Below are 23226 nucleotides of genomic sequence, written 5' to 3'. Positions count from 1 at the left end.
ATAAATCCAAGGAGAAACACGCCAAGACACATAATAATCAAACTGTCAAAAATTAAATACAAAGAAAACATATTAAAAGCAGCAAGGGAAAAAAAAATAACACACAAGGGAGTCCCCATAAGGTTAACATCTGATCTCTCAGCAGAAACTCTACAAGCCAGAAGGGAGTGGCAGGACATATTTACCAAATGTAAATTAGATAGCTAGTGGGAAGATGCCGCATAGCACCGGGAGATCACCTCTGTGCTTTGTGACCACCGAGAGGGGTGGGATAGGGAGGGTGGGAGGGAGGGTGATGCAAGAGGGAAGAGATATGGGAACATATGTATATGTATAACTGATTCACTTTGTTGTAAAGGAGAAACTAACACACTATTGTAAAACAGTTATACTCCAATGAAGGTGTTAAAAAAAAAAAAAAAAAAGTCACCATTAAGAAAAAGGCAAGCGGGCTTCCCTGGTGGCGCAGTGGTTGAGAATCCGCCTGCCGATGCAGGGGACACGGGTTCGTGCCCCGGTCCGGGAAGATCCCACATGCCGCGGAGCAGCTGGGTCCGTGAGCCATGGCTGCTGAGCCTGCACATCCGGAGCCTGTGCTCCGCAACGGGAGAGGCCACAACAGTGAGAGGTCCGCGTACCACAAAAAAAAAAAAAAAAAAAAAAAAAAAAAGGAAAAAGGCAAGCCACAGACTAATAAAATATTCACAATACATATTCACAATACATTATTCAATATTCAATATTGAATATTCAATATTCACAATACATATACAAAGGACTTGTATCCAAACTATATAAATAATTCTTACCAAAATAAGAAAATGATATCTACCCCACTGTAAAGCAATTATACTCCAATAAAGATGTTAAAAGAAAAATAAATTTAAAAAAAAAGAAAATGAAATCTATACAAAAAGGGTGAAGATTGGAACAGATAATTCACAAAAGAAGATAAACAAATGGCCAATAAACACATAAAAAGATATTCAAAATCCTTATGTTCAACATCCTTATACTCATTAGAATGGCTCAAACTTTAAAGAATGGCAGCACCAAGTGTTGACCAGGATATGAAGAAACTGCTGGTTGGAATGTAAAATAGTATAACCACTTTGGAAAACTGTTTGGCAGTTTCTCATATAGTTAAATATACATTGACCCTACAATCCACCCCTAAGAAATTACTCAAGAGAAATGAAAATACATGTCCATAAAAAGATGTGTACATGAATGTTAACAGATTTATTCAAAATAGCCCAAAGCTGTAAAGAGCCCCACTATCCGTCAACAAGTGAATGGATAAACAAACTGTGATACATCCATATGATAGAATACCACCCCGCAATAAAAAAGAATACCAACCCACAGTAAAAAGGAGCAAACCATTAATACATTCAACAACATAGATGAACCTCAAAATCATACTCAGTGGAAGAAGCCAGAGGAAAGTACATGTGTATAATTCCATTTATATAAAATCCTACTAAACACAATCTATAGTGACACAAAGCAGATCAGTGGTTTCCTGCAGCCAGGGTTTAGGGAGGAAGGAACTGCCAGGGGGCATAAGGAAACTTTTTAGCATGATGAAAATGCTCTGTATTTTTTTTTCTTTTCTTTTCTTTTTTTTTTTTTTTTTTTTGCGGTACGCGGGCCTCTCACTGTTGTGGCCTCTCCCGTTGCGAAGCACAGGCTCCGGACACGCAGGCTCAGTGGCCATGGCTCACGGGCCCAGCTGCTCCGCGGCATGTGGGATCCTCCCAGACCGGGGCACGAACCCGTGTCCCCTGCATCGGCAGGTGGACTCTCAACCACTGCGCCACCAGGGAAGCCCAATGCTCTGTATTTTGATTATGACCATGATCTCACAGATAAAACACTATCTAGATTCACCAAATAGTGCAATTAAAAGGATACAGATTACACTATGTAAATTATAATTTAATAATGCTATTTTTTAAAAGATACAATATATTAAAGGCTGGAACAGAGGAATGTATAGGTGCGATGAGAGAACATCTTCAATCTCTTTGCCATCCTCTAGTCATGGGCAAGAACAGGAGGCAGTAAATCTCAAAGGAACAAGCCACACTACTACTTGCCTCCCAGAGAAAGAATCTATACTGTCATATCTATAAGTCCATGAAGACAAGGTCAGGATCTCAGAGATGACTACTATGCAATACAGTATCCACATTACAAGAGGTATAAATGCTTTACTACAAATATCACAACTTAGGGATACTCTCTAACCTATACCCTCAAGTTTAGATGCCACAAAAGTCAACCTAGTGTCATTGCTAGGGTGGCTTGAAACTTAAAATTATACTCCTTGACCCACAGACGTGGCCAAAATACCTAATTGGTCTTCAAATCCAAAAATGATGAGGGAAAACATCAATGAATCATCCTTCAGACTGCTTGCCACCTCTGCATACCATGAATATATGAAGACCATAGTACAAGTTTGAGGACACCCAAATGTCATTCAACTAATGCTCTCACAGTTGACAACACTCTGAAAAAGTACATCAATTCTATTTAGCAAGTGCACATCTTTGACAACTATGACATAAGAGTAATTCTGCTAACAGCACAGTTCTTTAGCATTAGTAAAATCTTTATTTAAATTGTTAATGGTCTGGTTTTAGTCAATTATTTATAAAGCAGAGAATACATTTCTACTTCAAATTAGACTGATTAAGGGTCTCTTAGATCTAAAGTTCTTTAAATTGATTGCTACATCAACAGCTAATGACATCACCTTTTTTCCCCTGGAGAATTTCCATTTCAAGCTAAAGCAATGCTTATTATACATATTCCCACTTTTAAAGAGGAAAAATGTAAATGACTGAATCTAGTATTCCAGCAAAAGTCAAGAGTCATGAAATAAATGAACCACAAAAGGCTTAAAGTACAACCAAAATGAAAACACAAAAGAACACTAGGAAATACAAAATATAATCCATACTCTCCTCTCTTTACTTTTCTTTCTAACACCAATAAACACAAATATCCCTCCTTATAAGAAAACCCTATAAACTGAACCTCAAAATAGCACAATCAGTAAAGCAGGGATATTGTGCATTGATTTAATCAACAACTATTTTTTGAGAACCCACTATCTACCAAGGGCCGTTTAAAGTAGTGAAAATACAGTAGTGAACAAAACAGACAAAAATTCCTGCCCTTGTTGAGTTTATAGTTTAGTAGTAGAGACAGACAATTTAAAAAAATGAACATGTAGAAAATATAGAAGGCCAGATAAGAATAATAAGTATTATAGAAAAAAACGAAGTAAGAATGTACCATAGAGGTGGAAGCACTTTTCACTATGATGATTACAGCAAGGCTCACCGATAAGTGTGATATTTGTGCAAAGAGCTGAAAAAGATAAGGAAGCCAACCACATGAACATCCAAGAGTTCTGAGGTAAAGAGAATAGAATTATCCAAAGTGAGCCAGGTGTAGGTCAACAAGATAGCGGACCGGAAGGGGTTACTGATCATGTAGGGTCTTAAAGGCAATTGTAAGAACTCTGACTTCCATTATAAACAACACGGAAAGACTTGGTGGATCTGGAGCAGAGCAAGGACAGAATAAGACTTACAATTTAAAAGAAACACTTTTAGAGTTCCTAATCTGATAATGGTAGGAAGTAGTTTATATCACATCAACTTCCCTTGCAAATAAAAAGTATAACTTCTAAACAAAATATTTTAAAAACAGTGATTTGAAGGCATTGGAGAATGACTAAAAGCAGAAAGAAGTTAAAGGGAAGGGATCCACAAAAGGTGACAGAATCGTAAAAGAAGGGAACCACACAAGGTGACAGATTCACAATTATATGACTTTTTACATTTATATGACTTTTTCCCAATCCGTGCAGCATGGACTGGCTAAAACTCAAATACAAAGCCTCAGATTTGGCTTAAGGGGTCAGCAATCCCATTGCTAGACATTTACTCAAGGGAAATAAAAACATATGTCCACAAAACGACTTGAACACAAATGTCAAATAGCAGTCTTATTCATAATAGCCAGAAACTGGAAACAACCCAAAAGTCTATCAAGAGGAGTACAGATAAACAAATTGTGTTATTTTCATACAAGGAAATATTACTCAGCAACAAAAGAATTGCTGATACAAGTAACAACATGAATGAATCCATAAAACATTATGTTGAGAGACAGACACATTTATTTGAGTTCACTTATATTAAGTCTAAGAACAGAAAAAAAACAACGTACAGTGATGGAAATTTGAGTATGAAGGTGGAGGGAATTAAAACTGGGCACTTTCCAGGCAATGAAAATTTTCTCTATTTTGTTAAGGAGAATGATTAAATGGGTATATATAATTTCTGAAATTCATCAAACTGAACAAACTTAAAATCTCTGCATTTTCTGCAGGTCAATTATATTTCAATAAAAAAACAGTAAATGAATATAGCAGCATTTAAACCTCACAAACATTTACATTCAGTCAATTCCAGCACATGGAAAAACTATGGCTTTCACTTCATTCTTAACATGCCAACAACTAACGTAACAAATGAGGCAGAAATTTGACTTGTATATAGATATAATTATAACAAAATACCTTTCCTATAAATGCAGATGATAATGTTAAGAAGCGTTTAAATCTTGAAAAAGCACTCAGATATGTATTCATAGTTATGTATTTAGATTTAGCTATATGAAGTATGCTTTTACTGTTCTCTTTTTAATAAAGCCATTCATCCATCCTTAGAATTCCAAAAGAAATGAAATAAGAATATAAAAGAAAATAATAAAACAAAAGAATACACTAAGTTTTAAAAATGTCAAATCTAAATTTCTTATATTACATATAAAAGACAGATATTTAACAATTAATGAAGCAAACAATTAGTTGTTACACTTAACAATAAAGTAAATCTTATTATAATGGCTTAAAGAGGATTTTTCTTTTTTTTTTTTTTTTTTTTGGGGTGTGTGGGACGTGGGCCTCTTACTGTTGTGGCCTCTCCCGTTGCGGAGCACAGGCTCTGGACACGCAGGCTCAGCGGCCATGGCTCACGGGCCCAGCCGCCCCGCGGCATGTGGGATCTTCCCGAACCGGGGCACGAACCCGCGTCCCCTGCATCGGCAGGCGGACTCTCAACCACTGCGCCACCAGGGGAGCCCAAAGAGGATTTTTTTAAAAGACTGTTAGGAACATTATTATCTTACGAACGTTAGCCATCCATTTTTAAATGCAGGTTTCTCAAGAACATATGAGACATGATGAATTTTCACTACATAATGAAATAATAAATTTGCTAAGTAACTGGTAAAATTAAGAACACTCTTAACAGGACTAAATCACAATACACACATTTTGAGCATTCAAAACAAATACAACTGTCAAATTTATCTTTAAAATCTTCCTAACAAACATACAAGTACATTTTAAAAAAAGGAATCAGTAAAGGAATCAGTAGCCTTTAAAGAGCAGGCTACTCAGAGTGCTAAAAATATGCCTTATGTATATTTCTCATAATCATATCTGTTACTGAGGAATAGGGTGAACTTCAAATGTAAAAATATTTTAGAAAAAATATCATATAAAAAAACACAATTCTTTTCCTTAAGGTCTCAGAAAAAAGAGAGATGTATCAATATGTCAGTAATATTTAACATGTAAGTTTTTACATTTTGCATAGCAGGAATACACATAAAGGGACTCTAACCAGAATTTTAGGAGTAAAATTAAACATAGTATTCAAGTTCTGTCTGAAAGGGTATTCATAATTTAATAAATGTTGTAACCACACAGGCATTTTAACAAATATCAAACAGAAAACCCTGTTAGATGGACACTGCTAACATAGTCAACACTGATAAAAGAGGGAAGACTACCAATTCTAATAAGCAATGGTAACATTTCAGTGTCCAAAGAGGTTAAGATAAACTGTATTTTAAAAAAAAAAAGTGAGACAGGATAAAATTTTTAAATCCCTTCAATCATATCCTGTAAAAAGCTATCCAATTTTCAATCTTCCTCTCACTTATTAGATTTAAATAACAGAAGATGAAAAGAGGTGTTTTTAAAAACTGAATTAAAAATAAGTTCCCTTTGATTTTTTAACTTGTTATTTAATTGAATCTGACTCTCTTTGAATTCAGAATTACTTACACAGATGTTCCACTGCAAGCACCACACAGTTTGTGAACCTCTAAATGACTGTAAAACAGTCACTGCAAATACAACTTTTGTTCATTATATAATAAGTCACTGCCATATATTTTTGTTACAATTTAAATGACATGATCTATTTTCATCCACAGCTATTTTAGTCACCATATCTTAACAGTCATCAGGGCAAAAAAGGAAGATAACATTATAGTTGCCAGAGGTACCATGACATAAAAGGAACAAGGCTCAATTAAGAGAGAGACCAATCTCGGACTTCCCTGGTGGTGCAGCGGTTGAGAATCCGCCTGCCAATGCAGGGGACGTGGGTTCGAGCCCTGGTCTGGGAAGATCCCACATGCCGCGGAGCAACTACAGCCCATGTGCCACAACTACTGAGCCTGCGCTCTAGAGCCCATGTGCCACAACTACTGAGCCTGCGTGCCACAACTACTGAAGCCCACGCACCTAGACCCCGTGCTCTGCAACGAGAAGCCACCACAATGAGTAGCCCACACACCGCAACGAAGAGTAGCCCCCACTCACCACAACTAGAGAAAGCCTGCACGTAGCAACGAAGACCCAATGCAGCGAAAAATAAATAAATAAAATTTTTTTTAAAAAAGAGAGAGAGAGCCCAATCTGATTCCCACTTCACCTTCACCATGGACCACTCGGCTTAACATGGTAAAGGTACACTTTTGAAAGTTTTATTTCTTTTTCAAAGGTATAAAACACACAGACACGTATACACACACACACACACACACACACACAAACTATGTAAACCACCCTACATAATGCCTGACACAGAAAAATTCTGCTGCTAACATTTAGGTGGTAGTATAGCACAGTGGCTTAGGAGTGTGACTACTTTGTTAAATCCCAACTCTACCACTTATTTAGCTGTGTGACCATGGACCAATTATTTAATCTCTCTAATCCTCAGTTTAATTTTAAATATAAACTAGAACTATTAATGGCTCTTACAAGATATAATGCACTTAGTAGAGTTTTTGGCCCACCGTAAACATAAGAAATGTTTGCTATTATTATATGATCTTAATTAGCATTTAAGTTATTAAAAAATGTATTAGCTACCCTCTCATATACTCTGTATTGGCAAAAGATAATTTCCTACATTCTCAAGGGACCAGTGTCATAGGGACCAATTAATCATATCCAACTACTTTTTTGCATATTTTATATGACAACTGACCAAACTACTTCTTAAACAGAAGTTAATGTAATACAACATACGGAAGAAATATTACTTTTTTTTTTAAATTTTATTTTTGGCTGCGTTGGGTCCTCACCGCGACGCGAGGGCTTTCTCTAGTTGTGGCGAGTGGGGACTACTCTTTGTTGTGGTGCATGGGCTTCTCATTGCGGTGGCTTCTCTTGTTGTGGAGCACAGGCTCTAGGCACACGGGCTTCAGTAGTTGTGACATGTAGGCTCAGTAGTTGTGGCTCACAGGTTCTAGAGTGCAGGCTCAGTAGTTGTGGTGCATGGGCCTAGCTGCTATGCGGCATGTGGGATCTTCCTGGACCAGGGCTTGAACCCGGGTCCCCTGCATTGGCAGGCGGACTCTTAACCGCTGCACCACCAGGGAAGCCCCAGAAATATTACTTTTAAAAAAGCAACAAACGATCATCCAGAAAACAATAAAAAATGACTTACTGTTAGAGGTGAAAAAAGAAATATTTTGAACTATACAAGTATACTGTACTTATATAAATGCAAGAAAAAAAAAACAGAAGAAAATTATATAAATATAAAAATAGGCAAATATTCAAAGGCAAGTGGAGATTTTTTTTTAATGGAGATGGTTAAAAATATTTTAGGGATAAAAAAATGGAAAACTTAAAATCTGTACAGGATACAGGAAAAAGCAGAAATTAAAATGAAAAACGAAGCTGTGATGTGGAGGACACTTGAGAGCTCTTAGAATGTAGAGTTTAAAAAAAAAGAGAAATGAAAACAATACAGGGGCATTTTCTAAAAACCCATAGCTAGCATCTTTTTGTTTCTATTTTATACATTAGATCCCCAGAATTTATTCATCTTATACCTGGAAATCTGTACTCTTTGAACAACATTGCCTCCATTTCCCTACCCCAGCCCCAGCCCCTGGTAACCACCATCCTACTCTCTTTTTTATTTTTTTTGCCGTACCACCCAGCATGCGGGATCTTAGTTCCCTGACCAGGGATTAAACCTGTGCCCCTGCCATGGTAGCGAGGAGTCTTAACGACTGGACTACCAGGGAAGTCTCTAGCATCTTACTTAATGAGAAACTGAATGCTTCCTCTCTAAAACTGGGAACAAAGCATGATGTTCAAACTTACCAATCTTATTCAACATCATATTAGAAGTCCTAGTTAGTACAGTAAGGCAGGAAAAACAAAAGCTGAACTAACTGAAAAGGAAGAAATAAAACTATCTCTATATTCATGAACAATCTGACTTTCTACAAAGAAAATCACAAGGAAAACCACCAAAAAAAACTGCTATAACTAATTAGTGAGTTTACCAAGGTCTTGAATACAATATCAATATATAAAAATCAACTGTGTTTCTATATTCTAGCAGTAAATAACTAGAAACCAAAATTTTAAATCCAGTACCATTTACAACAACTACAAAAAAAAACTTAGGTTAAGAGTGTTCAAATCTAACAAAATATGCTGAAAAATGAAAAACACTGATATAAGAAATCAAACAAGACCTAAATAAATGGAGATATACTCAATACTGTTAAGAAGTCATTTCTCTACAAAGTGACCTATAAATTAAACAAAATCGCAATCAAAATTCCAGAGGATTTTTTGCAGATATTAAAAAACCTGGTTTTCAAATTTGTATTAAAAGGTAAAGAAACTAGAATAGCCAAAACAATTATTAAAAAGAACAAAGTCAGCAGATTAACAATACTTGATTTTAAGACTTACTACAAAGCTACAGTAATTAAAGCAGCATGATATTGGCATAAAGATAGACAAATAGAGAAATGAAACCAAAAAGAGAGTCTAGAAATAGATACACAAATATGTCAAACGATTTTTGACAAAGGGGCTAAGGCAATTCAATAACAAAAGGATGTTATCAATAATTATGCTGAAACAAATGAACATCCATATCAGAAAAAAAAAGAACTTGGACCTGTACCTCATGGCTTATAAATTAACCCAAACTGGATGTTAGACTTAAATGTAAAACACAAACTATAAAACACTTAGAAGAAAACAAAAGTTTGTGACATTGCATTAAGCTACAAATTCTTAGATACAAAACCAAAGGCAGTATCAATAAAAGAAAAAAATGATAAAATCAAACTTGATCAGATTTTAAAGGTTTTACTTTGCAAAAGACAGTTAGAAACTAAACAGGAAAGCTACAGACTAAGAGAAAATATCTGCAAATCATATATCTGACAAAGGACTCAAAGATTCACAAAACTCAACAGAAAGAAAACAAACACCTTCTACAAACTGTTAACAACCAAAAACACAAGAACAAAAACAAAACCCATGCATTTCTATATGCTGGGATTTATACTTGTAATTGTCCTTTATATTTATATTACTATATAATTCTTTATCTGTCACAGTATGGAAATACAGTTAGACAAAAGATCTGAACAGACACTTCACCAAAGGAGACATATGGATGGCAAGTAAGTACATAAAAAGATAATCATCATAATCTGTTATTAGGGAAATGTAAATTAAAAACACAAGATATCATTACAAAACCTAACAAAATAGCTTAATACAGACAACTGACAATACCAGGGGCTGACAAGGATTTGGAACTACCGGAATGCTCATATAATGCTGGTGAAAATGCAAAATAACACCAATCACAAATATTTCCAGAAAACAGAAGACGAGAGTGGAACTTTTCACATATAATAATTTATGCCATACATACATATTGAAAAATATCTTTTGAGTAGTATATCCTATACCTTGTGGGGTGCAAGAATCCTCTGCCTGAATTTTTCAATTGTTTCTTGACCCATAGAAGACCAAGCATTGACAAATGCTTCTGTTTTGTCTTGTCTAAGATGAATGTTCTCTAACTGCTGCTGCAAAGCTGCTGGCTTCACATTGTAATATACTGCCTATTAAAGAGGAAAAAAAAAATTATATATATCCCTACTGTTCATACAGAGACCTTGAACTGTAATCAAATACAACATTATTTTAAATGATTTAAATTTTAAAAATTTCATATTTCTGCTGAAGAGATTTTTTTATTATTTTACAAATAATAATATACTCAACCAAGGGCTGGAAGATTCAGAATTAAATGGCCTAAATTATTCAAGCTAAACTGCTTCATTTTTGCCTGTGGTTTAAGTAATACTAAATCCACTTAACAGAAAAACTTCTATGCTTTGGCTATGTAAATGGTATCCTAATTAAAAGTTCATTTCCTTATTTCACTTCATTATTTCAAATAAGTACACAGTGGTTTTGTTTCCCAACTATCAAAATTTTTCCAAGAAACACTTTCTCAAAACCATGTTCATCTACCAACTTCCTAGGTAATATATAATAAAAAATTGAAAACTTTTTTCACGGTGATACCTGTTGTTTTTCACATTATTCTGAAAAAACTTTCTCATAAACTCCAGGCTGCTCTGCCCCATTCAGTTATCCTTTTCTTCTACTGAAGGTTCACCAAGGATAAGAACCATAATCATCTTTATGATCTGTAATCTGTATAAGGCTTCATGTAGTAGATGCCTAGCAGCTTGTCCTCCTAACAGTATCTATTCACTAGAATGCCCAGGAAACTACAGTGTTGTTTATTGAGAAATAAACTTTTATTTCACAAGTATTCTACTTAATCAAACAACAGGAATTTATTAATAATCTATTTTTATAGCTACTATGGAGAACAGTATGGAGGTTCCTTAAAAAACTAAAAAGAGAACTACCATATGACCCAGCAATCCCACTACTGGGCATATATCCTGGGAAGGACAGGAATAAAGACGCAGACATAGAGAATGGATTTGAGGACATGGGGAGGGGGAAGGGTAAGCTGGGACGAAGTGAGAGAGTAACATTGACAGATATACACTACCAAGTGTAAAATAGCTAGTGGGAAGCAGCTGCATAGCACAGGGAGATCAGCTCAGTGCTTTGTGACCACCTAGAGGGGTGGGATAGGGAGGGTGGGAAGGAGATGCAAGAGGGAGGGGATATGGGGATGTATGTATACGTATAGCTGATTAATTTTGTTATACAGCAGAAACTAACCCAACATTGTAAAGCAATTACACTCCAATAAAGATGTTAAAAAAAAGAATTTATTTTTAGCCCAGCAATGTGCTACATTTACATAAGATGCACAGAAAATGTGATCCTGGCCCCATACAAATTCCAAACCTAGTGAAGGAGACATAACTGACATAACATGAAATAATGAAAAGACTAGCAATGTGCTCTACCATGATGAGCCAAGCATAAAAGGAATCCAAATAAGGGGAGGATTGCAAGTATAAGGGCTCAAGTCTGCAGTGGGAGGAGATGTGATTTGAACAGAACAATGAACTTGAACAAGGAACTGAATTTAGATGTAAAGAAGGGATGCAGAAGAACAGCTCAGTAGGAAGAAATAGTATGACAAAAGGACCTTTGACAAATATTTCTTTTCTAAATGTTTTATCAACCTACTCAAATAAATCCTCCAAAATCATTTATTAAATTTCTTAAATAAAATGTGTTTATTTTTCCAAATCATTTTTCCAAATTATTATACCAAGTAACAATAAATTTGAATCTTTTTTAACTGTCTCAAGTCAACGAAGTCTTGATTCATATTGTCAAATACTTTACTCATGCTGCTCAACACTAAGACTGTTTTAGTAGAACGCAATACCATGGAAAAATAATCACACATTCAAAATTTTTTTACTACATCAAAATTTTTTGATAAAACATTCACAGCTTCCATCTGTATACTTGAGAAAAATAAGATAAAAATGTTATAGATATCACAACAATGCAAACATGTAGTAAACAAACCATGGTTAGGAAATTTGGGGCAATAAAAATACCTGTTCTAAAATAAAAGATATTGTTTCAAGAACTAGGTGAAGATCTTGTCTCTCCAGAGAAAATGCAGCTTGAAGTTTTTCTTCCTCTTCTTCACTGAAACTATTCTCAGCCTACAACACGGAAAGCAATCTATTAGCATACACTCAGGTACTCAAAACTCAGATACTCAACAGAAGATTCATTTATTCATATGACAATGAGAACTTGAAGAAAGTAAATCCATCCTAGAAAGAAACTGTTGTGTCTGTAAATTTCAATATCTTAAAATCATAGTACAGTTCATTACCTGGCTCTTGCCAAACAAATTTCATTTAAAAAACCCAATATTTTCAATTCTATGACTTATAGGAGGTGGAAAATAATGGTAAATAACATAAAGGATGGACATTTAACATATACACTAATATGTATAAAGTGGATAACTAAAAAGAACCTGCTGTATAAAAAAATTTTTTTTAAATGGACATTTAGAAAAAACAATACTACAAGGTAAAACCCCAAAATGTTAACAATAATTAATAGTAATTTCCATCTTTACTCACAACATTATAATCAACTATATTCCAGTATAAAATAAAAATTAAGAAAGAAAATTTAAAAAACATTGGGGGGGGGGACACCTTCTCTGTAATAACACTATCCAATTATAATGGGTCCCAGCAACTCTTCTAAGAGCCCAAAGCAAAATTTCCATTTAAGAGAACAGCATTTTAAGATAGAAAATACTTGGCGGCTCCTTTCCTTTGGTAGCTCTTTCCTCCCCCCAACTCACCCCAAAATCTCTGCCAGTATATGACCTTACCTAGCCCTAAGCCCCTGTAGGCATTTAATAAGAGGGAGCCTACCCTGAAAGCACTAAACCGTTAAAAACTGTTAACCTTGAGAACCTTTATCTACATCCTCCATTACCTAGCACCAGGATTCCCATCAGATAGAGAGCTGGCAACTAGTTTAACCCTTAGGATTATTTTATTAAAAGTCAACGGGTTATGGGATGCAGCAAAAGCAATTCTTAGAGGGAAATTTACAGTGATACAGGCCTTTAAGAAACAAAAAAAATCTCAAATAATCTAACCCACCACCTAAAAGAATTAGAAAAACAAACAAAACCTAAATTCAGAAGAAGGAAGGAGCTAATAAAGGTCAGAGAGGAAATAAATAAAATAGAGATTAAAAAAACAATAGAAAAAATATCAATAAAACCAAGAGCTGGTTCTTTGAAAGGGTAAACAAAATTGACAAACCTCTGGCCAGGCTCACTAAGAAAAGAGAGAAGACCCAAATAAACAAAATAAGAAATGAAAGAGGAGAAATCACAACTGATACTGCAGAAGTACAAAAAAAATATATATATACACACACACACACACACACACACATATATATATATTTACTGAGTACTTATTATGTGCTACATAGACAGTTTATGTCCTCAGGAGTACTATCCTCTAGTTAGAAAGACAAATTAAAAACAAATAATTGTTCCAATAACTTCCCTTTTAAATGAGTTCTGCAGAAGTATGGATTATTATAAGAGCATATATAAAGCGACAAATTAAGTCTTTTTGATAATTTTAATATTTTCTGAAACTTACACATTACACACATTACTTTTATAAGCAATATATGAAAGAAAGAAGTTAGCCATCTGAGTATAACTTCTGGCTAATCTCCTTTCTTTCATTTCCAAAACAATCTCCTTGATCTAAAGACTGGTTTTTCAAGTATGCAAAATATACACTATTAGAACTGCTTTCAAATAAAAATACTTTATCTACACACACCAAAAACAACTTTCCCTGTTGCTGCCTCTCCCCAACAGCCACATGGAGAAGTTTCAGAAGTCCATGCCTTAACAGCTTAGGATGAGGTACAACTTTACAATTGCTCAAGTGAAGCAGCATTAGAACTTTAAGCTGGCATATTTTTGGTTTGGGGAGGCTAGTCACCAGAACTCCCAGTATCTACTACCTGTTTTATGACTGAGAAAAGCATGAACCCAAATTGGCCAAAATGCCAATCACTTACCTCAAGAGCAATGTTTTGATTTTAAAGTTCCAGAATTTCTGTGACTACCATACACTTTCTTGAAATAATGACCTACAGTACCAGACTTTATCAATATGAGGAAGAGAATAACAGTATTACTCATGTACAATCAATGAACCACATGTTGCACTAAACTCAATGGATATGTACAATTTAACTTCCAAGTTTGTCAATCTGATTCCTTTAAATATACACCAAACGAGATATTTTGACAAAATAAAAATAGTGACTGAGCACGTAGAAAAATAAACTTCAGTGTCCTCAATATGTACAAGAAAGTGAGACTTTTTTTTTTAAGATTTTTTTTTTTTGATGTGGACCATTTTTTTTGTTTTTTTTTAATTTGTTCTGGTTTGTCCCTTGGTTTTTTGGCTGTGGGGCATGAGCAAGAAAAGGGACATTCTCAAGATCTTCAAGGGCATCATATTAATAAAGTGGTTTGGAGTGAAGGGGGACAAGGGAACATGTATCTCCCCCCATCCACTGGTACATAAAACGTGCACCCTTAAAATAAGGTGGCGCTTAAAATATGTGAGCAGAACAACAAATGGAGAATAAAATACAGCCATGAAACAAAGTTCCAAATCCATAGTAAATATCTTGCTCAGCAAAGACCCTGGGTAGATCAATATTAAATGTAAGTCACTCTATTTGCTTCCAGACAGCAGCAGGTTAACTTCTTCCTAGGTACCAAAAGTAACCCACACATATCTGGGTGTTTAAGAGAAAGTAAAGGAGATATATTCGTTTTTACCCTCTCAATGGGAGAAATTTAAGGCCCACGTTTATAAAATTAGAGAGCAAGTGTCCAGGAAACTTAAATTTTAAATGGAAAATGGATGTTAATTTTTTCTACATATTTAAAAAGCATATGCCATAAACATATATACACAGGCAGAAAGGAAAAACAGTATTTAAAAAGAATAACTGCTGTGTGGCTTGACATGGAAAGATCTTAGATACAAGTGATAAGTGAAAAAGGTAAATAGTATAATGCCACTTATGAACGCATTTATATAAAAACCAAAAATTTCTAATTATATATGCATGCACATGTTTGCACATCTGTATTTATTAATACTTGAAAAAAAGACTTGGAAAGATGAAAACCAAATCGACAACAAAGACTACTTCTAGGGAGGTGTGGTGGTTTTATCATATCTGTAAATTCTTTTAACACTCCTCTGTTCAAAAGATGGAGCCTAATTTCTTCTCCCCTGAATATGAGCCAGACTTACTGACTTACTTCTAACCAGTAGAATATAGTAAAAGTGAAAGTATGTGATATCCAAGCCTAGGTCATAAAAAGGACAGCACCTCCCTCTCTTGGACCACTCATTCTGGAAGAAGACAACTTCCATGTCAGGAGCAAAGGCCCATGTGACAAGGAACTAACTGGTGCCACCATCTAGCCATGTTAGAAGGAAATCCTCTACGCCAATCAAAACTTCAGGTACCAGCTGCCCCAACCAACAGCTGAGAGCAGTTTCATGCGAACCCCAAGCCAGGACCACCCAGCCAAGCCACTGCTAAATTCCTGACTTACAGGAAGGGTGAGAGATAAATGTTTATTGTTGGTTTAATCTGCTAAATTTAGGGGAAATTTGCAATTCAGCAATAGATAACTCACACATAAGAGAATTACGATGGAGGAAGGGGCAAGAGTTAGCCAAGGGGGGCATTTCAGTTCGTCCATGTTGTTTAAATGTCTGAAAACAAAAACTTCCTCATAAACTATTTATGAAATTTAAAATGTTACTGAAACACTTCACTTAAGCACTCTATTTTGAACTTTAAGGGCACAAAAAAGAACAAATCAAAAACTCCATTCTTCCAACTTTTTCTTTTTTTGAAGAATTTATTTTCTTAACATGCACGATGAGTGAACTCATCTGAATTCCACATATAGTTGAAATCAGGTCACATTGCTCAGAAAGTTATACGGATCTTCTATTCTATGAAAACAGTATACTATCTAAATAATTATGAAGGCAATTAGGTTTTAAAAGCTCAGAGCACGGCTTTAGAGACAAGAGAGGCCTGTGGTCCGGAATCCAAGCTCTGACTCACATACACAGGCATACACACACACACCAACACAATGGAAGAACACGTGGTCCTACTAGTCTGCGTATGCCATAATTTAAAATGTATATATATCATTTTAACCTAATAAACTAAGTTGTAAGAAGCCCTCCAGCTTATATTAATTACAAAATAAATGCATTTTCAGAGATAAGCTACTCTTTTCTTTTTCTGTCCACATAGGTGAGGCCAATTCTTCTTTGAACAGGACTGTGCTGCACATCGTTAGGACATTTAAAGTCCCAGGGCATTAAATGCCAGCAACACCCTCCAAACACTGTAACAACAACAACAAAATCCTCAGGCATTTCTGTATGCTGGGGTTTACATCTGTGACTGTCCTTTATATTAATATAATGAGACTTCTCTATCTGTCATAACGAGGAAGTATGGTGGTTCCCACAAGTCAATCTATCAAATAAAAGAACTTTAACTTTTAAAAGTAATCTTTCTGAAATGTACGGTACCCATTCTAGACTTCTGTAAACAAAGTATATTGCATTACACTAGATTCTTGTAATAAGTCAGATCATAATTACGAGCGTCCAAGTTCCGTGCTGCAGTTAGTTTCTTAAAGAACTGCTAAGATACACTGATGATTTTTCACTTCAGAAAAAGCCCTCAGATTTCTTTGCTTTTGTATTTCTTGTGTCTGATTTTCATAATTCTTCCATTTCAATCTATACCCAGCAGTTGATTCTTGAAACTGTCTACATGCCCCATCACAGGAGCACCTTCACCCCCCAGTTTGCTGTTGGTAGTCGGCCATGGCCAGAAATCCAGACACCTCATCTCGCAGAAATAGACATATAACATAGTAACATCTATAGGCTTTGTGGGAGGGCCTAAGAGTCTCTGGAGCAAGGTACATGAGGCTTTTTTTTAATTGCATGAGTGTGACAGCTATTTTAAAAACTTAGAGGCCACAAATGTTTGTTTTTAAGTTCACAGATAAGGAATTTACTCTGATTTCCTTCAGTGTTTCCCAAGGCAGACTCTATTAGCATGCAGGATGAGACAATTCTTTGTACAGGACTGTCCTACTCACTGCAAGACATTTAAAGGTACACATATACAATGGAACATTACTCAGCCATTAAAAAGAATGAAATAATGCCATTTGCAGCAACATAGATGGACCTAGAGATTGTCAAACTGAGTGAAGTAAGTCAGACAGAGAAAGACAAGTATCCAATGATATCGCTTAAATGCGGAATCTACAAAAAAGATATAAATGAACTTATTTACAAAACAGAAACAGACTCACAGCCTTAGAAAACGAACTTATGGTTACCAGGGGGGAAGGGATAGTTAGGGAGACTGGGATTGACATGTACACACTCCTATATTTAAAATGGATAACCAACAAGGACCTACTGTACAGCACAGGGAACTTAAGTTCACAGATAAGGAATTTACTCTGATTTCCTTCAGTGTTTCCCAAGGCAGACTCTATTAGCATGCAGGATGAGACAATTCTTTGTACAGGACTGTCCTACTCACTGCAAGACATTTAAAGGTACACATATACAATGGAACATTACTCAGCCATTAAAAAGAATGAAATAATGCCATTTGCAGCAACATAGATGGACCTAGAGATTGTCAAACTGAGTGAAGTAAGTCAGACAGAGAAAGACAAGTATCCAATGATATCGCTTAAATGCGGAATCTACAAAAAAGATATAAATGAACTTATTTACAAAACAGAAACAGACTCACAGCCTTAGAAAACGAACTTATGGTTACCAGGGGGGAAGGGATAGTTAGGGAGACTGGGATTGACATGTACACACTCCTATATTTAAAATGGATAACCAACAAGGACCTACTGTACAGCACAGGGAACTCTGCTCAATATTATGTAACAACCTAAATGGGAAAAGAATTTGAAAAAGAATAGATCCGTGTATATGTGTAACTGAATCACTCTGCTGTACACATCAAACTAACACAACGTTGTTAATCAACTATACTCCAATATAATATAAAAAGTTAAAAAAAACAAAGTTCCTGGGCATTAAATGCCACCAGCACCCTCCACACATTGGTAACAAACCACCCAAAATTCCCAAGTATTCCTATATGCCACGATTGCTCAGGAATAGGGCCAGTTCAAAGAGGACTCCCAGACCCATACTTAGGCGTGCGCATATTCTATACCTAAGCTTATTTTCCCCATTTTCATTTCTACTAGAGATTCCAAGGAACCAGTCTGGAGAAAAACAGATACCCTCTGCCCACAATCCCATTTTACCAAGATCAAACTTGGTAAAATCAAAGTGTCAAGCTGATAACATTAAGAATAGCAACCAATCCCTAAACCTCTTCACCAGCTTGCCTGCATGCGGTTTCACTGCTCTCAGGACTCTGCTTGGCCCAAGGCAAAGGCCAACTTGACAGACCAAGAGTACATAAAAGAAAGCTGGCAGATCTGAGATGTCGCTGCAAACTCTTTGATAAGAGCCCTTATCACAACTGGAGTCCCTCTGGAAGAACATTCCCTAAAACTGTCCGGGTGGGTTGGGGGAGTGGGGATGGGTTGCCCCTTTCCTGACTTTCTCTCCAGACTTTCTGCAGGCAAGTAATCAAATACAGATGTTTCTGTCCTCAGCTGCTTCAGCTCTCAACAACCACACCGTCTCACCTCCACTCCCCACCTCTGAAGGCACAGCATTCAAACACCTCTGTGGAATGCTTTGGCCATTCAGTTACTCTAAGCTAGATATTAATGTTTTCTCAACTCCAGAGGGTCACGAGTTTCCTGCAGATGTTCCATCCTCCCTCAGTATGAAGAACAAAAGATGTATGTAAGTGTTTCGTGTCCCATATCACTTTGTATGTGTTTAAGAAGGCAGCTACCCACAACATAGTAAACCAACTATATTTCAGTTGAAAAATACAATAAACAAAATAAAAAAAAAAAAAAAAGGAGGCCAACTTTGTATGTGTTTAAGAAGGCAGCCACCCACAACATAGTAAACCAACTATATTTCAGTTGAAAAATACAATAAACAAAATAAAAAAAAAAAAGAAGGCAGCCACCAACTCAGACAATCAAAGAAGCTCTGTATCAACTGCCTGCATCATTCACTTTGGACTGATTTATATACCGTTTCACACTCTTTCCTGAGGTTTACTGTAATGGGTCAGAGGCATGGATTCTGGAGCCAGACTGCCTTACTAGCTAGCTGTGTGACCCTGGGCAAATTACTTAACTGGTCTCTATCTCAGTTTCTTCATGAATAAAATAAGGATGACAACAGTACTTACTTCCTAAGGGTGCTGTGAGGATCAGATGAGTTAATACCACAAAGCCATTAGAACAGCACCGGTCACAGAGGGAGCAATGGAACTGTGAATAGCAAACACCACAGAATGTAGCCGCTATTGTTATTGTGGCTGTTCCTCCTGTTTCTCCTCTACATCACAAATTCCTTATAGGCAGAAATGCAGAGAACCTATATTCACTTTGTGTTTCCCATGGCAAGGAAAAGAATGAACTCCAAGAATAGCTACTGAGTGCCAACTGCATAAGTATCAATGTATCAAGTGTGGGAAACATAAAGATGAGTAAAACATGATACTTAAAGTATTCAAGGTCAGAGAAAGACCCCGTAATCACGAAACAAATATTTATGATGTAGTACTAAAGTGAGGTGAGGATGAACCAAGTGTTTTAGAAGCAAAGAAGAGAGGATGAGCTGCTGAGAGTAGGACTGTCAAATCCTTGAAAGATGAATAGTTTATTCACTAAAGAAGGGAAGATATTTCAGGTAAGGGAAAGTGTATATTACACAGACACCAAGTCGAAAAAGTTCACAGTACGTTCCAGTAAAAGAGCAGAGTCCAGGGTAACTGAAACACTTGCAAAGTGGGGAAAACACAGACTGTACCTATATTGTAACGTTATTATAATACAATGTTAAGGAATATGAACTTTTTCCCATGAGCAACGGAAAGTCATTGATGGCTTTGAACACTGTAAAGATATGATCAACTTTTTTCTTTTTTTTAGGAAAAAAATATTTGGAAAGATAAATGGAACAGCACCATGAAGAAGTGATAAGAAGGTAGAAGACTACAGACAGCGGTACCAGTTTGAACGTAACTGTTGTAGTCCAAGGGAGAAATAATAAGGGTCTGAACTAGGATTACGAAGAGAACTTGGATTTGAGAGATACTTCAGAGGGAGAAAGGGCAGGGCTTTGGGACTGGCCTCTGGCCAGGAAAAAGAAGAGGTAAGAGTCTGGGTTCTCATTTAATGATGATACTTTGCACCAGGCAGAACAGTTAATGGGCACTCCTTAAACACATGTTGAATAGAATTAAATTTTATTAACCTGATAAAGAAGTTAACTAAGTAATGTCAGCAAGTTAACCAAGTAATGAATTACTAAGCATCAATATATCTAAGATAACCACACCCTTAAAATAAAAGTGGAAGAGAAAGATTAAATGAAAAATTACATACTGGTTGATAGCAAAACTACAGAGTTATTTTTAAGATGAAGAATGAAATCATGATATCAGAATTTTCCCAAAGCGTGATCCACAAAGCCTTGGTCCCAAAATAAATACCATGATAAAACAGTTCCCTGGTCAAACACATTTGGAAAATTTGGCACACAACATTCACGCTTAAATATTTACTATTAACACTACCATAAAATATACTCTGAAAAGTTCCATGATTTAAAAAAATTAATTTGAATGAAGACAGAAGTTCCCAAACTTTTGACCGTGGGATATTATCAAATTTTCTAGAGACCCGGTGTTCCTGAGGACATGCTGGAGAAAAATACCTCGCAAAAAGTACTTCAAGTAGAAACCTAGCGTTGCAGTGGAATCACAAGAATATATTATAATCTATAGAAGTGCAAACATACAAACCTTCAGGTGAAGTTTTTGAAGAATTCGGGTGAGCAATCGTGGAAATCTTCCTATATCTATTTCATTTATCAGCGACACTGCTTTTTTCATGCTAAATAAATTCATAAAACAAAGTTTTAAAATGAGTTTTCCCCAAGTGGTACTGTAGTTACTGTTAGTACAGCTGTCTCTAAGTTTTGATTTCGACAACTCTGCTTGCTACAAGGTAAGTCTGAGTAAAATAAAGAAAAACAGATGATGGCCAGCAAAGGCAGGACGTTTCCAAAAGATACCCCCAAAAGTATTTCTGTTGAAAAGGTCTATTTGGCAAATTTTCTCTTTCTTCTGGGCAAGGCAAACTACTAGGAGAAGCTTGCACTCTGTGGGGAATGGTATTAATTTAGGAGTGAAAGTTTATGTATCCACTTAACTCAAAACAGAACTTTAAGAAGCGTGGGAGGAGGGAAATGGCAATTACACCAAAAATAGAAAGAAAAGACTGCTGCATGGCAGGTAATGGAATTAAAAAAAAAAAAAAACTACATACAGTATCATTTGGGGTCACTAAGTACACAGCTGTTTTAAAACCCTGTTTCAATTGTGATAATCAACTTAAATTATGTGATAAGAACAATTCCACTGCACCACGTTGAATATGGTTTACTGATGTGTTACCCAGGACACTGGTGTGAGAAAAGGAACTGGCTGTCAGAACTCAAGTAATCAAAAAAGGAAAAACTTCAAAATGACAACTCTCTTCTTCAAAAAGACTCCTGTCCAATCTAGACACAAAGTTATTCTCCAGCCTCAATTATTTGCCTGTATACTTCTGCACTTTTCTGCATCCACACACCACCAGCACTATTATTTTTCATTAAATGGAGTCATTTTTACTTAAATAATTTTATTTTAAAACATAACTTTACCTCACGACCATAGACAGCCGACCTTACCTACCATAAATAGAAATGAACTAAATAAACAAATGAACTCAAAAGAAATCAAATGAAAACAAAAGCAATGTTACTAAATTCTGGCTAGATACTGTTACAAGCCAAAACTCCTGGCCTGAGGCCTAGTCTATCTTGATTGAAAAGGTATATATTAACGCGTCTTAGGTATTAAAGACCATCCGGGACCAATGGCAGACTTTCTCATAATCAGGAGGTCTGAAAGAGAACTGAAAACGGAAACGGAATACCTTTCCACGTGATTTCAGTGTTACTCCAGGATGGCTTGGGTACCTGCGATACAGCCTCGGGGAACGGTGACACTGACCACACACTGTCGTACTGACCTCAGCTGCCCAGGCCCACTGTAAGTCCACGCAGGTGAACTACTGTGCAGGTGGAAGCACCCGCAGTCTCCCGCAATCCCGCGGGGCCCGCACTGCGACTCCGCCAGCCCCGCGCCCGCCCCTCCGGACACCCGCGGCCCCGCACCTGCCCCTCCCGCCCCGGGACCCCACCCGCGCCTCGGCGACAGACAGCAGCAGCATTCTTAAGCCTGCCCTGCCCGCGCTGCCCCCGTGCTCAGCCGGGGTTACCTGGGACTCTCCCGCAGAATCAGCGCCGCGGACGCCGCCATCCTCGAAGCTCCCTTGCCCCGCCGCCAGGATCAGCTGCCTGGAGTCTAACCAATGGCGGCGGCAGCGGCGGACGGCAAGCCGTAAGGCTCATGCAGCGCAGGGGCCGCGCCGCTCCGGTCCCGCGGTCCTGGAGGGGCGAAGGGGCCTCCCCGTCGTCCTCCCCGACACTCCCGACGTTCCCGAGTTAAGGCTGTACATATATTAATTTATTTATATGTACATATTTGCCTATTATATATATATATACGCATACTTGGATATGGTGTGGCTATTTTTATGTGTTATGTAGGTAGTGTGTGTGTATAAACATATACGTTTACGCGTGCGTACCCGGTCCTGCGGTCCTGGAGGGGCGAAGGGGCCCCCCCGTCGTCCTCCCCGCCACTCCCGACGTTCCGAG

General features: G+C 36.8%; 1 protein-coding gene across 7 annotated transcripts in view; it reads right to left on the bottom strand.

The window, feature by feature from the left end:
• Window positions 1-22869, bottom strand: part of COMMD10 (COMM domain containing 10) — a 176730-nt gene extending 153861 nt beyond the window's left edge. For 6 of the 7 annotated variants that reach the window (XM_024121789.3, XM_055086725.1, XM_028493148.1 and 3 more), the window contains exons 1-4: window positions 22785-22869; window positions 21260-21350; window positions 12232-12342; window positions 10129-10284 (exon numbers count right to left, since the gene is read on the bottom strand). In XM_024121789.3, coding sequence (XP_023977557.1) covers window positions 10129-10284; window positions 12232-12342; window positions 21260-21350; window positions 22785-22825 — 399 coding nt within the window. In that variant the 5' untranslated portion in view covers window positions 22826-22869. Of the gene's footprint in view, window positions 1-10128; window positions 10285-12231; window positions 12343-21259; window positions 21351-22439; window positions 22529-22784 lie in introns of those variants that run through there. The other variant, XM_055086726.1, reaches the window with a different exon arrangement.
• Between the last annotated feature and the right edge of the window lie 357 nt (window positions 22870-23226).

Source organism: Physeter macrocephalus, chromosome 8 (assembly GCF_002837175.3).
Source record: "Physeter macrocephalus isolate SW-GA chromosome 8, ASM283717v5, whole genome shotgun sequence".
In the NCBI taxonomy this organism is placed as follows: domain Eukaryota; kingdom Metazoa; phylum Chordata; class Mammalia; order Artiodactyla; family Physeteridae; genus Physeter; species Physeter macrocephalus.
Note: the sequence above shows the minus strand (reverse complement) of the source record. Positions and strands in the feature narration are given on the sequence as shown.